Source organism: Bos indicus x Bos taurus, chromosome 11, assembly GCF_003369695.1.
Source record: "Bos indicus x Bos taurus breed Angus x Brahman F1 hybrid chromosome 11, Bos_hybrid_MaternalHap_v2.0, whole genome shotgun sequence".
NCBI classification, from domain to species: Eukaryota; Metazoa; Chordata; class Mammalia; order Artiodactyla; family Bovidae; genus Bos; species Bos indicus x Bos taurus.
The window spans coordinates 100,218,142-100,233,346 of record NC_040086.1 but is presented as its reverse complement, the minus strand read 5'-3'; the positions used below and the strand labels follow the sequence as shown (position 1 = coordinate 100,233,346).

At 49.9% G+C, this 15,205-nt stretch overlaps 1 protein-coding gene across 2 annotated transcripts in view; it reads right to left on the bottom strand.

Annotated features, from left to right (window-relative positions):
• Positions 1 to 15,205, bottom strand: part of ABL1 (ABL proto-oncogene 1, non-receptor tyrosine kinase) — a 142,822-nt gene that overhangs the window by 9,698 nt on the left and 117,919 nt on the right. For both annotated transcript variants that reach the window (XM_027556583.1, XM_027556584.1), the window contains exons 4-8: positions 14,654 to 14,926; positions 5,398 to 5,482; positions 4,578 to 4,755; positions 2,580 to 2,764; positions 120 to 272 (exon numbers count right to left, since the gene is read on the bottom strand). In XM_027556583.1, coding sequence (XP_027412384.1) covers positions 120 to 272; positions 2,580 to 2,764; positions 4,578 to 4,755; positions 5,398 to 5,482; positions 14,654 to 14,926 — 874 coding nt within the window. The remainder of the gene's footprint in view (positions 1 to 119; positions 273 to 2,579; positions 2,765 to 4,577; positions 4,756 to 5,397; positions 5,483 to 14,653; positions 14,927 to 15,205) is intronic.

Here is a 15,205-nt window from a genome sequence, read left to right as displayed (position 1 = left end):
GCTTCTGAAGAATGGGAAGGAAGAGAGGAAATGGAGCACTTTTAAGCCCTGACTTGACACACACGCCCCGCACCGGGTTGCCTACAGAGCCCATATCGGAACCGGCGGGGAAGGCTCACATGCTCGCATGAGTTCGTAGACCTTCTCTGGGCAGCCTTCCGGGCGCTCCATGCGGTAGTCTTTCTCCAACAGCTCATACACCTGGGACAGGTCAATTCCTGGGTAAGGTGACATGCCATAGGTAGCAATTTCCCAAAGCAACACTCCAAATGCTAAAAGAAAGAAGAAAGATCAAGACTGTTCAAGGTGCGTTTAAGATTTGACTGCACCACATTCAAAACTGGCTAACTGTGCAGCAGACTTCAGAAGTTACGCCCTCAGAAGCAGCCCAGACACTCTGACATTTTATAAGGCTCTTAATTACCAACAACCCTGGACAGAACAGGACAGAATGAGGCTTTCCAGTCACTCAAGCCCACGGACTAGCACATACTGTAGGAGAGGAGGGGCCTGGGGTGACCAACCCCTCCAGGGTCTTTAAGGGAGCATGGCCATCTTGTTGGGAGATGTGGTGGAAGGTGCCTAGGACTGGAATTGAAGAGGCCATTTCTAGTCGTGGCTCTGTGACCAACTAGCCACGTGCCTCCAACAGGCACCTCTCTCTTCTGGGTACATGAAGTGATCTCTAAGATCCCTTCCAACTCCAAAAATTCCATTAAAATCTAACGAAATCACTGAAATTCCAGGTCCCACTAAGGAACCTAATTCCTTGGAGAAGTGAGTGCTACAAGTCAGGGGCAGAGAATGAACCTGGAGTATTTCACCCATTTTAGATAGCACAGATGCTATAGAAGACTATAGGGTTTTGTCAGAAAGAACCAGGAATAATTTGAAGTCCCCACAGGCCAAAGTTGAGACGATCTGAATATCAATTTTAAAAAACTCCTGCAGTGGATTAATCTATAATATACTCAAATATAATTAAATCCAAGAGCTTGTAATAATACTACAAAAGAAAAACAAAACCTAATTGGTCACCACTGGAGGGTATTAAGAACTCAATCTGTTATCATGGCAACTGGTAAATAATGGCAAGGAAGTTTATATTTATCTTGTCTTTCCTGTATGAACTGTTTACCCTACTGTAATCAGACGGTAGGAGAGAGGAAGTTTCTTCTTAGAAGTATGGAGCTCATAAATGAGTAAGGAATAAGAGAACCTGGGAACTGTCACTTGGCAAGCCCCTCATCAATCAGTGGCTCTAGACAGAGAGGGAAAATCAAGAATTACGGGGATACTGATCAAAGGTACCTTCCTTCCTATGAAGTACTCTTACAAAAACAAAACAAGTCAAACCTGAATGTGATCAAGGTGCCTAGGTCCAACTACCCATTTTCTGGGAATAGTGAAGACTGAGGAACATGAGAAACAGTGAGCAGAATCCAGAATGTGGGAGACTTTAAAGGACAAATGGCAGGATCTCTTCCACAAATAACCAGCGAGACACACAGAGAGATGAGAAAGGAGTTTACAGATGAGAGGAGACCTAAAGGATGTCATCAACTAATTGCACTGGGAAATTTGTATTTTCACCCCAATTCAAACAGATAAAAAAAAGGGGGGTGACTTTTATGATTAACTTGAAATTTGAACATTGATATTTGCTAATATTTAGAAACCGGTTCTTTGATGGCTCAGCAGGTGAAGAATCTGTAATACAGGAGGCACGGGAGACACGGGTTCGATCCTTGGGTCAGGAAGATCCCCTGGAGAAGGAAATGGCAACCCACTCCAGCATTCTGGCCTGAAACATCCCATGCACAGAGGAACCTGGTGGGCTATAGTCCAAGGGGTCGCAAAGAGTCGGACACAACTGAGCGACTAAGCACGCAAAATCCAGAAACTAAACTCAACTTGCGGTTCTACAAATACAAAAGCCGTCTTTTAAGAGACATATGAAATATTCATGGACAAAACATTATGCTGTCTGGAATTTGCTTTGAAATAACAAGGGTTGGGGCTGGGCGGGGGTATAGGGTGAGAGGGTACCACAAGGTGAAGACAGCAAAGCTGGGGGTGGCAAATGCCTGGAGTCATCAGGCAACTCTGCCTCCTTGACTGCCTGCTGACAATCTGCATAACAAAAAGTAAAAATAAAATACTGTCACACAAGGCTTCGGAGAGGAACATTCTACTTGAATCTCAAACCAGACTCTGCAGCATTCTCTCCGCAGAGGCAGACCCTGGGTGCCTGCAGGGTGGGCTGGCTGCCCTGCACATCCAGGCAATCTAAGAGTGAAGAAGACATAAAGTTGTTAAGTGGGGGAAAGAGTTCATCTGAATTATTTTCGAAGAGGAAAAAAAACCTCATTTTTACCTTATTTAGGAGAGAAAACACGGGAGAAGAGATTTTTGAAATTGAAAAAGAAGTAAAAGAAACAAAAAGAGAAGGAAGCAATGAGAAAGAAATGAAAGAGCAAGGGAAAAGGAACTCAAAAGGCAAGGAGAGAAAGCAAAATGGGGACACAGCCCCCCCCCCAAGACGAGGGCGAGGACAAAACCAGAGCGGTGGCCCTTACCCCAGATGTCCGACTTGATGGAGAACTTGTTGTAGGCCAGGCTCTCGGGCGCCGTCCACTTGATGGGGAACTTGGCCCCGGCGTGGGCTGTGTAGGTGTCCCCTGTCATCAGCCTGCTCAGGCCAAAATCAGCCACCTTCACCAAGTGGTTTTCCCCTACCAGGCAGTTTCGGGCAGCAAGATCTCTGGGAAAGGAAACAGTTTATCTGTGAGTTCCTGGCTGGCTGTCAGCTTTACAAATCTTCCACCACTGCTTACCAAGGGGCAACACCCACAATGGGAAAATGGAGATCCTAAATAAATACATCTGCTTGTAAATAGTAACCACCAAGCTCTACCTGCAGCGGGTGGCGGGGGAACAGGCTCCCTGGCCCCACGACCTGGAGTGAGTGAATCACCCCAGGACTCGGTTCTCTCACCCATAAGATGATGATAACGGTGCTTGCTTCTTAGGGTGGTTGTGAGTGGTAGTGAACTCACAGTAAAGCACCGATGATGCCTGGGGACAGTGTCCTTAAGAGTCTGTTCAGCTACTCCTGCCCTGTGCCAGGCACCAGGAGCGGATATCCAGGCCAGGCCTTGATCTCGAGAAACGTACATCAGCGTGAGTCTCTGCTTGTCCTATTTAGACTCAACAGGATAAAATAGAGCCCATGACATTCTTTATCCAAATTGTATTTCCCACTTTCCTATTTCTTCCTGATGTGTATCCAAATGTATCCTATGGATTCTCTCCTGTATAATCAGCTTCCTTTAGCCTCCTGATTCTCCCACGGAGGCAGGAGCCTAATCTCTGGTTCACGGACATTAAGCATGAAATCGCAAGGCAACCTGGAAAGCGGGATGGAGAGAGGCCCCCGCTGAAGGCGATGGCTGGGAGAGATAGCCTGATCACCAGCAATGAGAGGGAAAGGAAATTCAGGAGGGTGGTGCCTAATAGGATTTCGGTAAAGCATTTTAAGTTTGCGTGAATGAAGAGAGAATGAACCGAGCCGTGCAAGGCAAACCAGAAGTCAAGAAATTTCAATTTGCAGCCTCAGAGGGTTCACTTTCCTGAGTGACAGGAGCCTCTGAAGCAGACTCTCATGGACCAGAGAAAAATCTGTTGTACAAGGCACCGCCAGCAGTTCACACACGCTCCTCTTACTTCTCACTATGAAGTCCCGTGTACAGGTTTCATACTTGAGTTAACTGGGAAGGAAAGGTCACCACGGTGGCTGGAGAACATCTTGTATAGAAGACTCTGGCAAAGCCCATCAGGCCCTGTCCTGCACAGGCCGTCACTCTGCTAGGAAGCCATTTCCACCAGCAAAGAATGTGGAGACCAAGATAATTGTGGCATGTTTGAAGGTCAGAACACTCCAGGCTTTGAAGCAGCCGAGATGCTTAATTTAGAACTACGCATACACAATCCTGACAATGGTGGAAACATCCCTGAACCAGATGACAGCAAGTTAAGTGGAGAATGAAATGATAATTACCAGAAGGGAGGGGAAAACACATACACACACAACACGGGAACAAAAGCCACGCAGGGCCGTTTCTGAGAGCTTGTGGGGGAGAAACGCCCCAGCGGCTGCTGGCAAGAGGTCACGACACTACTGATGAGCCCCAGCCCTGGAGGAGCAACAGGTGCCTTATGTCACAAGGAGCCCTGCCAACGAAAAGGGGTGCCTTCTGACAAACTTCACCCAGTATTCCTCTTAGTCCAAAATGATTCTGCAGTGACATACTTCTCAGCCTGGGGATAACTGCTCTGTGGGTCCAAGGGCCAGGCCGGGCTGAGTGCAGTCCTGGACGCACACCCGAAGCTGGCAACGTCAGGAACATGGTGTTCGCCTTTGCTCCAAGGTCCAAGGAGCTGCCGACGCTAAAAAATTCAGAGGCCGAGCCACAAGACCTTGTAGGTTGGGATTTTTTTTTGTAAAAGTATGCCCGGTCCCGTGGTTGCCCCGCGACTCCGCTGGTGCGGGGAGGGCAGCCTCGCGCGGCTCCTACCTGTGGATGAAGTTTTTCTTCTCCAGGTACTCCATGGCGGACGAGATCTGCGTGGCCATATACAGCAGCACCACGGCGTTCACCTCCTGCCGGTTACAGTCCCTCAGGTAGTCCAGCAGGTTCCCATAGGTCATGAACTCAGTGATTATGTAGAATGGGGGCTCCCGGGTGCAGACCCCTGCCAACGAGACAAGGCTTCAGCGTGCCGCTCCGCTCCCAACGGAGTACACGCCAGAAAAGATGAGCCCTGAAGAACGAGGCTTCTGAGACGGATTCTCTCTCTGCCCCTACATCCCGGGCCCACGTCCTGCGATGACTCCATGCACTCGTGGGTTCAGATTATGTTCCCTCGGGAGGGACGTGCCCCACCCCCTCCCTTTTTTCTTCCTCTCAAGCCCATGGGCTTCAAGGAAACAAGCTGCCACTGAGTTCAAGAGCAGAGGCTGAGCCACATCAAACACACTAAGTCATCACCCCAATGGATACATGGATATTTCTATGTACAGAATCGCTTCAGGAAGGAACTTCTGAAATTCTCAGGTTTCAAGATATTGATTTGAGACTTGTGCTTGACCACTTTTGAGTACCAGCTTAAAAGTTGTAACATTCTCTCTCACGCGTGTGGGCACATGGACACACACACACACACACACATACACACCCCCATTCCACACAGGTCTCTTTGCACCAAGGGCTGATACAGGTGGGGAACAGATGTACAGACCAGAAACCTTAAGGCAGTGAGCCATTCACCTCTGCTTCAACAGCGCCTGTATCGCTCGGAGAGTTTAATTCAGAGCTCAGCGCTCCTCACACTCACCGAGTAACTGTACTAAGTTGGGGTGCTTGATCTCTTTCATTACTGCAGCCTCTTTCAAGAACTCCTCCACCTCCATGGTATCCTCCTGCAGGAAAGAAGGAAGTGATGAAATTATCTCAGCAAGGAAAGTGTTCAAGTGGGGAAGTACGACTTGAATGGTTAACACAAGCTGGAGCTTCGACAGGTAATCATCCTGGTCCACCGGTTTCAACCACGACATCCTTCTTGACAGGTTCCAAGGCACAAAGTTCCAAGGTTCCAAGGCATCAGCCCGATGGCACAAAGAATTTTCTACTATGGCGCAGAGCTTTTGAATTCTCACCCTGAGCACAACAGCGAAGCTGGCTGGGTATGCTGGTGACTTGCTCTGGTGGCTCCATGCACACTACTTGTTTCCTTCACCTAGTGAAGTTTACGGGGAGGGAGGGAGATGTGTGAAGGCAACCACCACAATCATGGTACCACTCCCCTAAGGAACGGCTGGTTTCCAAGGACTCCCAAAACGTTTAACATTAAAAAAAAAAAAAAAATCACTTGAAGAATCCAAAAGGTACTTGATTCAAGAGAAGAGACCTTGATGACACAAAAAGATGTATAGCACTACCAAAGAACAGGGCCTCAAGATGTGGCAGCAAGAGAGGACGCTGAGTTTCTTAAGAACGTGGTCTTGTGCGGCCCTTAATGAAGCAATCGCCACTACCTGTCAGGTCAATTTACTCAGACCCTAAAACAAGCCTCACTGGCAGCTCCCCTAGCAATGGGTTCATAAATGTGATCACCAGCCCACACCACGTTTCAGCGAGCTCACAGCATTTAAATGCCAAGGGGAGACAAAGATATTAGCACACGCCCAGAGCAAATGTGACAATATTGCTACATTTCCTCACCTATCAGGGCGGAGTGCTGTGGTGCTGGGTCCTGGGGTTGGCCCTGTTATCAAGATCGTGGGGGTGGGCTTATGTCGGGGAGACTTCTTTTCTGACCACCAAAGGAAGAAGCCAGTGGATGAGATGTGACGTAGTCTGTTGCTATAAAGGCCAATGAGGGAAGTGAGACCGTCCCCTCCCAGGTTTCAACATGGAGTCTGAGTCTGTCTGAAGAGCAAGACTGCAGGGGAGACGGGGAGAGCACGTCTTGAAAACTAGATTCCCCAAGAAGAAAGCTTTATCGACTACTGTAAAAGTGGAGCTTTCTTTACACTGTACCTGCGGCCCCTCTGGGAAACAAAGAGCTAAAGTGTCCTCCTCACTGTAGCTGCCGGTTCCCACCCTGGCACCTGGGGATGACCTCCCGAGGACAGGTCACCCTCTACTGGGCGCTGTCCTGCTCTGCTCAACGTGTTTACCAGTGAAGCAGGACCAGTGAGGATGTGCATCAGCCCCTGAATCACTCAGCTCAGGGCCTGGTGGGGCTGAAACGTAGACGCAGTTTACTGCCCTATCGAAATGGTGAGGGCTTCCCTGGTAGCTCAGGGGTAAAGAATCCACCTAGCAGCAGCTCAGCATCAGAAAAACAAACAACCCAATCAAAAAACCGGCAGAAGACCTAAACAAACATTTCTCTAAAGAAGACATACAGATGATTAATAAAACAAAAAGATGCTCAACATCGCTTATTACTGGAGAAATGCAAATCAAAATACAATGTATGAGGTGATGGCCATCATCAAGAAATCTACAGACAAATGCTGGGGAGGGTCTGGGGAAAAGGGAACCTCCTTGCACTGCTGGTGGGAATGTAAATTAATAACAGCCACAATGGAGAACGGTATGGAGATTCCTTAAAAAACTAGCAGCAAAACTACCGTATGACCCAGCAATCCCACTACTGGGCACATACCCTGCGAAAACTATTTTTAAAGACACACGTGCCCCAACGTTCACTGCAGCACTATTTACAACAGCCAGGACCTGGAAGCAACCTAGATGTCCATGACAGATGAACGGACAAAGAAGTTGTGGCGCATACATACAAGGGAGTAATACACACCCATAAAAAGGAACAAATTTGAGTCAGTTCTAGTGAGGTGGATGAAACTAGAGCCTGTTACACAGAGTGAAGTAAATCAGAAATAGAAAAACTAATATCATATATTAAGTCTTACATATGGAATCCAGAAAAATGGTACTGAGGCACCTATTTGTAGGGCAGTGTTAGAGACACGCAGACAACAGACTTGTGGACACAGTGGGCAAGGAGAGGATGGGACAAACCGAGATAGAAGCACACACAGCACCATATGTAAAATGGTCGGTGGGAATTTGCTGTATGAAGCAGGGAGCTCAACTGGTGCTCTGTGATAACCGAGGGGTGGCATGCGGTGGGAGGTGGGAGGCAGGTTCAAGAGCGAGGAAACATATGTATGCTTATGGCAGATTCACGTTGCTGTATGGCAGAAACCAATACAACATTGTAAAGCAATTATCCTCCAATTAAAATTAGATAAATTAAAAAAAAGAAAAGAATCTACCAAACAATGCGAGAGGCCAGAGTTCCGTCCCTGATCTGGGAAGATTCCACATGCCCTGCAGAGCAACTAAGCCCATGAGCCACAACTAATTCCTAGTTTTTAAAGAAATCTCCATACCGTTCTCCGTAGTGGCTGTATCAATTTACATTCCTACCAACAGAGCAGGAAGGTTCTCTTTGCTCCACACTCTCTCCAGTGTTTACTGTTTGCAGATTTTTTTAAGCATCTACTGAGCCCACGAGCTGCGACTAATGAATCCTGCGTGCTCTAGAGTCTGTCCTCTGCAAAAAGAGGAGCCACTGCAATGAGAAGCCCATGGACCGCAATTCTACAGTGGCGGCCCCACTCATCGCAGCTAAGGAAAAGCCATGCAGCAACAAAGACCCAGCGAAGCCAAAAATAAAGAAAGAAAATTGCTTAAAAAAAAAGGTGAGCCATTCTAAGGTCAGTTAAACATCCTGGGTGGACTCTGTGTCAAGCTGCATGGGTGGGAAAAGAATACACCCCTGCCGCCACCTTCCTGGCTGTTTAATTCTTTAAGTCCTCTATGTTCCTGAGCATGCTGAACAGACCACGCTGTCTCTGGTGTGGTGGGTTCTGATCTACCAGGGTGAAAGTGAAAGTGGCTCAGTCACATCCCACTCTTTGAGATCCCATGGACTACACAGTCCATGGAATTCTGCAGGTCAGGATACTGGAGTGGGTAGGCTGTCCCTTCTCTAGGGGATCTTCCCAACCCAGGGATCAAACCCAGGTCTCCCACACTGCAGGACCACGCTGTCTCTGGGGCGGTGGGCTCTGATCTACGAGGGTGACACACTACTACGGATGGCTAGAGGGCAAGTGCCTGCCGGAACCACAGGTTCAACGCCACTCAAAGGAAGGACCCGGGCCTGTAAGACTCTTGCTCAGCCAACAGTATGTTCAATAAGCAGCCCTCGAATGAAGGCTCATGGGCGTAAAGGCCCCCATAACGAACCACGCAGAGTGAGATCATTTCCGAAGTAACACTGCTCTTGTAGTACTGACTCTTCTACAAGAACCACGTTCCAGGTCTTGAGGGGTGTGGACGTGCAAAGGAACACTGCGGCTTTCAAAGGCATCCTTCTCCTCTCTCTCCGTTCATTCACTTACTCACTCATACACACGCACACACGGCATGTGGACAGTATAAATAACTCCTTGTTTTTTGTCTTTCAGGACAATCTTGTGTGAACTTGTCTCCCCCTGCTGGAAGCAGGCCTGGTTCAATAGCATCCTACACTGGTAGCTGTGTTCAACTGGAAATAGCCCTGATGCTATCCTGCTATAGTCCTTTCATTTTAAAAATCTCCATCACCTTTTTGAAGAGGATTCTTCCATTTACATAGTAAAATAAAACGAATTCTGAATGATTAGGGCGAAGGCCACACTCTGAGTAAAGGCTGTGAATTTCAGTCCTGTCTGTCAAGGAGGGAGATGGGTCCCCTGGCCTCTCTTCACGAGGCCTGACTGGATGCGGATGAAAGCTGTGGCTGGCCCAGTGGTTAAGAGGATGCTCGTGAGTTATCCCTACCAAGCTCTGCTGCTGCGTCACCACGGTCAGTCACCTACATGACAGGAAACAGTATCGCTGGACTTGCTCTCTCGACTACCGCATGGAAAGAAGAGCATTACCTGGCTCGTACACAGAGAGCGCCGAGGGCAGCACTTGGAACACGGTCATCACCACTCCGGGGGATTCACTGTCACTATTATTAAGACAGCTGATCTCTATTCCTGAGAAGCAGGCTAAACATATCGCTTGTATGGAAGACTTTACTTAACACTGGTTTTGGGGTCTTTTTCACATTCTCTCAGACTCAACATGTCACAGGTAGCTTCATCCTTTTTGCTCACTGGCCTCATCCCCAAGAGCAGGAATTCTATGGCACAGGAGAGTACACCATTTTTAAGTCCAGCCCAGCTCTCAGTCCTCTCCAGACCTCCCTCTTGGCTGAGCTGGGCTCGTGTCTAAGGTAGATCAGCTTCCACATTTCGTGTTTACCCAACGTCAGAGAAGGGCAGTTACAAGCACACTGAAGTGCCATCCCGCACCACTGGCTCAACCAGGATCAACACATGGGAGAGACAGGGGAGGTTCTGAGCTAGAGTGAGGAAGGCAGCTGGTTCACAAATCAGGTGGGGAGCTTAAAGCTCAAGTGAAAAGTCCATAACAGACGATCTCGGAGAGGAACCCCAGACTCTGGTCCCCAGTAGGGTAGCCGTGTTGAGCTCCATGGCCAGAGGGAACCCATGCGACAGGGCAGCAGCCCCTCTCCCCAGCACATGGCTCCTCACGAAGCCAGAGCGACCGTGGAGACTGGACGGGGTTCCTGGTGTCCTGGGGCCTTCCCTTCTCTGCTCGTGATTGGAGCTCTCCAGTAAGACCAGCTTCCTGGGGGTGGGCGGGGCAGTAACGAATGTAAAACCCAAACCGAACACATACTGTGTTGGTGCAGGTAGGGAAAACGGGCACTTCCTCCACACGGGTGCTGGAGTGCACACTGATACGAGCACTTGGATCCAGCAGTTTCTGCTCTGAGGAACTGACCTACCAGCTCAGTCTCCCACATGTGCAAACACGGAGAGTCCCTGTACACTGCGTGTAACAGCAAAGTAGTGGAGAGGAGACACACATCTACGGAAGGCTGGTAAGATACTAAAATACCAACCAAAAACAAGGCCACCTTCCAAGTACTGTCAAGGAGGAACTTCCAAGATACAGTAACAGAAGGTTCAGAGCAGTGTCTATAGCAGGCTACCACGTGGTTAAGAAAGGTAACACAGGTGTGGACTATTTCTGGAAGGACGTTAAACTCAAGGGTGGAGGAAACTATGTATATATATCACCTACTGGAAAAACAGGTCAACAAGTGAGTACAGGCTAACCTTCAACTTTTTTCAACAGTGCGATTTTCTGCTATTTTAACAGTAAATTTGTCAGCTAGCTTATGAGTCAATATTAACACAATTAGATCAATGGCAGACTTTTCCAAATTATATTACTTACACAGCTGTTTTATACAAAGATGACTGATGTACAAACTTTTACTAGACAGCTCAAGACTGAAGACTGTCAAAATTCAAACTAAACGTTCCCCATCAGGAGGCCTTTGCTGTAGTTCCAGTTTCCCACCACAGGGGTCAACCTGCTGCTACTGCTGCTGCTGCTAAGTCGCTTCGGTCATGTCCGACTCTGTGTGACCCCATAGACGGCAGCCCATCAGGCCCCACCGTCCCTGGGATTCTCCAGGCAAGAACACTGGAGTGGGTTGCCATTTCTTCCTCCAATGCATGAAAGTGAAAGTGAAGTCGCTCAGTCGTGTCTGACTCTTAGCGACCCCATGGACTGCAGCCACCAGGCTCCTCTGTCCATGGGATTTTTCAGGCAAGAGGGGTCAACCTAGGGTCCCCTTTTTCTCTCTTCTGGTCTTCCTTTTGCCCTGAAGGGAAGAGACCAGTGTTGCCTGGAGGAGCAGTACAGAGTGGTGGTTAAGAGCAGGGCCTTGCTCCCCCCGCTGGTTAAGGAGGGTCTGGTTCTGTCTGCAGAGGGCCCCGCGGTACCAAACAGGAAGGACAAAGAGGGCCTCAGTGAGAACTGGCTAAATGGACAAAAGCTTGGGCTAGAACATGAGGACTTCCCAAGGCGTCTTCAAGAGAAAGGCAGATCACAGCCTGTGAGGGAAGGGAACGGGGCGGGGGGGACTGGGGAAAGGTGACTTTTAAGGTGCGCAACTGTAGTTTGTGTGTATTCTTCATGGTATACGAGGAATCGGATGCTGTGTAACAATTTTTAGAAAGACCTGGGCTTTGCAGCAGGATGTCTGGGTTCACGCCCTGCCTCCGTCACTGCCAGCCATGCAACTGACGCCAGGCCAGTTAGTGAACCTCCCCCTGCTTCAGGTCTCTCAACTCTGAAACGGAAGGGGTAATCAGCAGCCTTCTCTTCAGGTTGGAAGGATTAAATGAGATGCTCAATGCAGAGCATGAAGCACTCAGACTCTGCCAGGCACGTTGGGAGCATCAGTAAACGACAGCTACCACTGCCGCTTAGAGCCCACACAAACTCTCCACGTCTGTAGTGGGGATGAACGCCCCAAATGCTGACAGCAGGCTGATCTGAGAAGCGGGAAACATACTGCGCACACGCTTTCTGAGCAGGGTGTGCTGGAAGGGAGGGATCGTTTATTTAGCCATTGCTCAGTACCTTATTACTGGGTTAATCCACCTCTAGAAAATGACGCACTCCCCCTTCCCTAATTAGCTGCCACTGGGAATGACTGACTAGTCACAGAAATCTATGCAACTATATTCTGTAATTTCTTTTTCATGAACTATGGGATCATAAGTTAATAAGGCTCTTAGGGAAAATCATTAAAAGTATAAAAAGCTTAATAACACATCATTAGAGAAGTACGTTCTGGAAGGCACCCACTTCCAGTTAATTGTGATATACGGGTAGAATAAAAAACCCCCCGAGCTCCAGGGAGCCTCTCCTCTAGAAGCATCTTCTTCAGTCACTCAGAAAACAACGGCTCGGCACAGCTAGTGGGCTACGGTTTTCCCAAGTGCAACTGCTACCTCCTCAAGTTTTCCAACAGGCCTCTCCCAGACTGCCGTCTATTTGTGCTTTTCCTCTTGTTTGGCTTTGGCAAATCCTGGCAAGCGTGTGGGTAGCGCCTGGGCCTTGACCAGTTCTGCAAGCCAGCCGAGGCCTTGTCTCCCGGGGCCTGGTCTGCAGCTGTGGTCACATGGGGACGTGGGAGCATGCGTCTCCCCGCCGTCGCCAGGCCTCCGTTGAGCTCATTCGAAGCCTGCTGACAGGGCTGCCCCAGGAGCAGTGAATCCAGTCACCTTCTTCCTGTGCATCAAAACCTTCAGGGTGCCCCACTGCCTCCGGGACAGCACCCCAGCTCCTCAGGTGGGCTTGAGGGCTCTGAGACATGCTGAGTCTGCTCTGCCCCCTACCTCCCTCTCCCAGCTCCGTCCCTTCGCTCACCCTGTTCCTCCTCTGTGGCTGGCTCGGGCCCGTCCTGCCCTCTCCCTGGCCAGCAGCGCTCACCCGTCCCTCCTCTCGTCCCCCACGCGGCACTACAGCTCTGAGCTCCTGTCTCGATCACAGCCTCCGTCACACGTGGTGCAGTGAGTGGCACACCGACCCATCTCTCCTACTAACTAGACTACCTAAGTAGGGCTTCCCTGGTGGCTCAACAGTAAAGAGTCTGCCTGCAGTGCAGGAGACCCAGGTTCGAGCCCTAGGTCAAGAAGATCCCCTGGAGATGGGAATGGCTGCCCACTCAAGTATTCCTGCCTGGAGAACTCCATGGACAGAGGAGCCTGCTGGGCTACGGTCCATGGGGTCGCAAAGAGTGGACACAACTGAGAGACTAACACTTGCACTTTTCAGACTACCTACTTCCAGCTAGACAACTCTAACTACCTAGACTTAGCCCAAGGCCAAGAACTCTGTCCGATTCCTTTGTCACAGTCCCAGTGTTAAGCTCAGGGTCTGGCAAATAAGAGGATTTTTAAAATCTGATAGGCATTTACCAAATTCTTCACTATCTGGAAAACATACAGGAGTCCTCAAAACACCCATGCCACCCCCTCACCAAGTGTATCAATCCTGCATCCAAGGACCAAGCTAAGGGGACGCAGTCAGTACAAAGGCCAGGAAGCCACCTTTGGTATCTGGGACTAAAGAATGGGATCTTTTCTCTAAAGTGTCACTTCGTATCAACCAGAAACCACAACTTCTATTTTGTCATGCCTTTGAGTGAGGGCATCAGGGAATTAACTGGGTCCCGAAAGGGCAGGCGTTCTGGCCACGTGCACCCGAACGACCTTCGAGAAGAAGCGCGTACACACTCGGGTTCATTTCCCCAGGGGTGGGTGTTTCAGTTCTGCTTCTCTGCCAATAGCTGCAAAACGGGGCTCCCCTCTCTCCCATTCCTGGGCACAGCTCAATGGAATTGGGAGTTTATTTAAAACAAGTGAAAACCACGCAGGTCAACACTAGGGGACACTCTCGCCACAGCTAAAACTGTGGGTCACACTTTTAAGGAGGTGGAGGCCTGGAAATGAAAACTTCTCCCTGGGCGTCCTAAGAGCTGCCTGGACACGAAAAACACTAGGCATCAGCTGAGAGGGAAAGCCACAGTAAGGGCACAAAACAGACGGTATCTGAGTTAGCAAGAAGCCCTCGTGTTTTCATAACGCCTCCTGGTGGGGCAGCCCCACGCTCGTCTTTCCAGGTGTCTGGACACATAATACAGAGAACTGGAACCAACTAGAAACACCTGGTGCATCTGCTCTCACATCTAAAAAAAAAAATCCACAGATTTGGTTTTGTCTCCTACAAAACTCAAGAGATTCCCTGCCCACCCGCCCCCGCCCTCTTAACTCAATAGGAAGTGATTCAAATGCCACACAAACTGAACGGAAACCCGCAGCTTTCAAACACCCTTGCCATAGAATGAAAAAACTCCTTCAAATGACTAATCGTTTTACACCAAAAAAAAAAAAAACCCACAGCACTTCTCAGCTCTCAGCATATGTGGAAACACGTGGAGAATAGGCGAATGAGTCAACCCGCTCACAGAAACCCAGACGGCGTGTGCCGGGGAGTCAGGCCCGGGGCTGGGCGTGCAGGCAGGCGATGGAGGGCACGCGGCGGGGCCCCAGGGGATAACAGGCCCCCCGGAACTGAGGCTCCGCGAGCGCCTGGTCTCGCTGGACAGCCCGCCGGGCAGGTCCCGGGCTTACCTTCAGGGTCTTCACGGCCACCGTCAGGCTGTATTTCTTCCACACGCCTTCGTACACCTCCCCGTACTGGCCGCCCCCCAGCTTGTGCTTCATGGTGATGTCCGTGCGCTCCATCTCCCACTTGTCGTAGTTGGGGGACACGCCGTAGACGGTGGGCTTGTTGCGCTTGGGGGCCGGGTAGTGGAGAGTGGTGATGAGCCCGTCGGCCACAGTGGAGTGGTGATGGACCAGCTCGGCCAACGTGTTGAAGCGGCTCTCGGAGGAGACGTAGAGCTGAGGAGACAGGGACAGCCTTCAGCCAGCGAGCAGACAGAGCCCAACGACTCAGGAGGCCGGCTCTGTGTGCTGGGCCTTAACACACAGCAGCCCCTCAGAGCAACCACCCTCCACACAGGACCCCGGGTGGAGAAAATCACTCACGCTGTGTTTCTCTGTGAAATCCTCCACCTGCCTGACTGCCACACGTCTGGTTCTCTGTGACCAGCCTGAGTACACTGGCAGCGTCCATGAAGTATTCCCTGACTGGCCAATGCAAAGTCACGGCTCAGCATC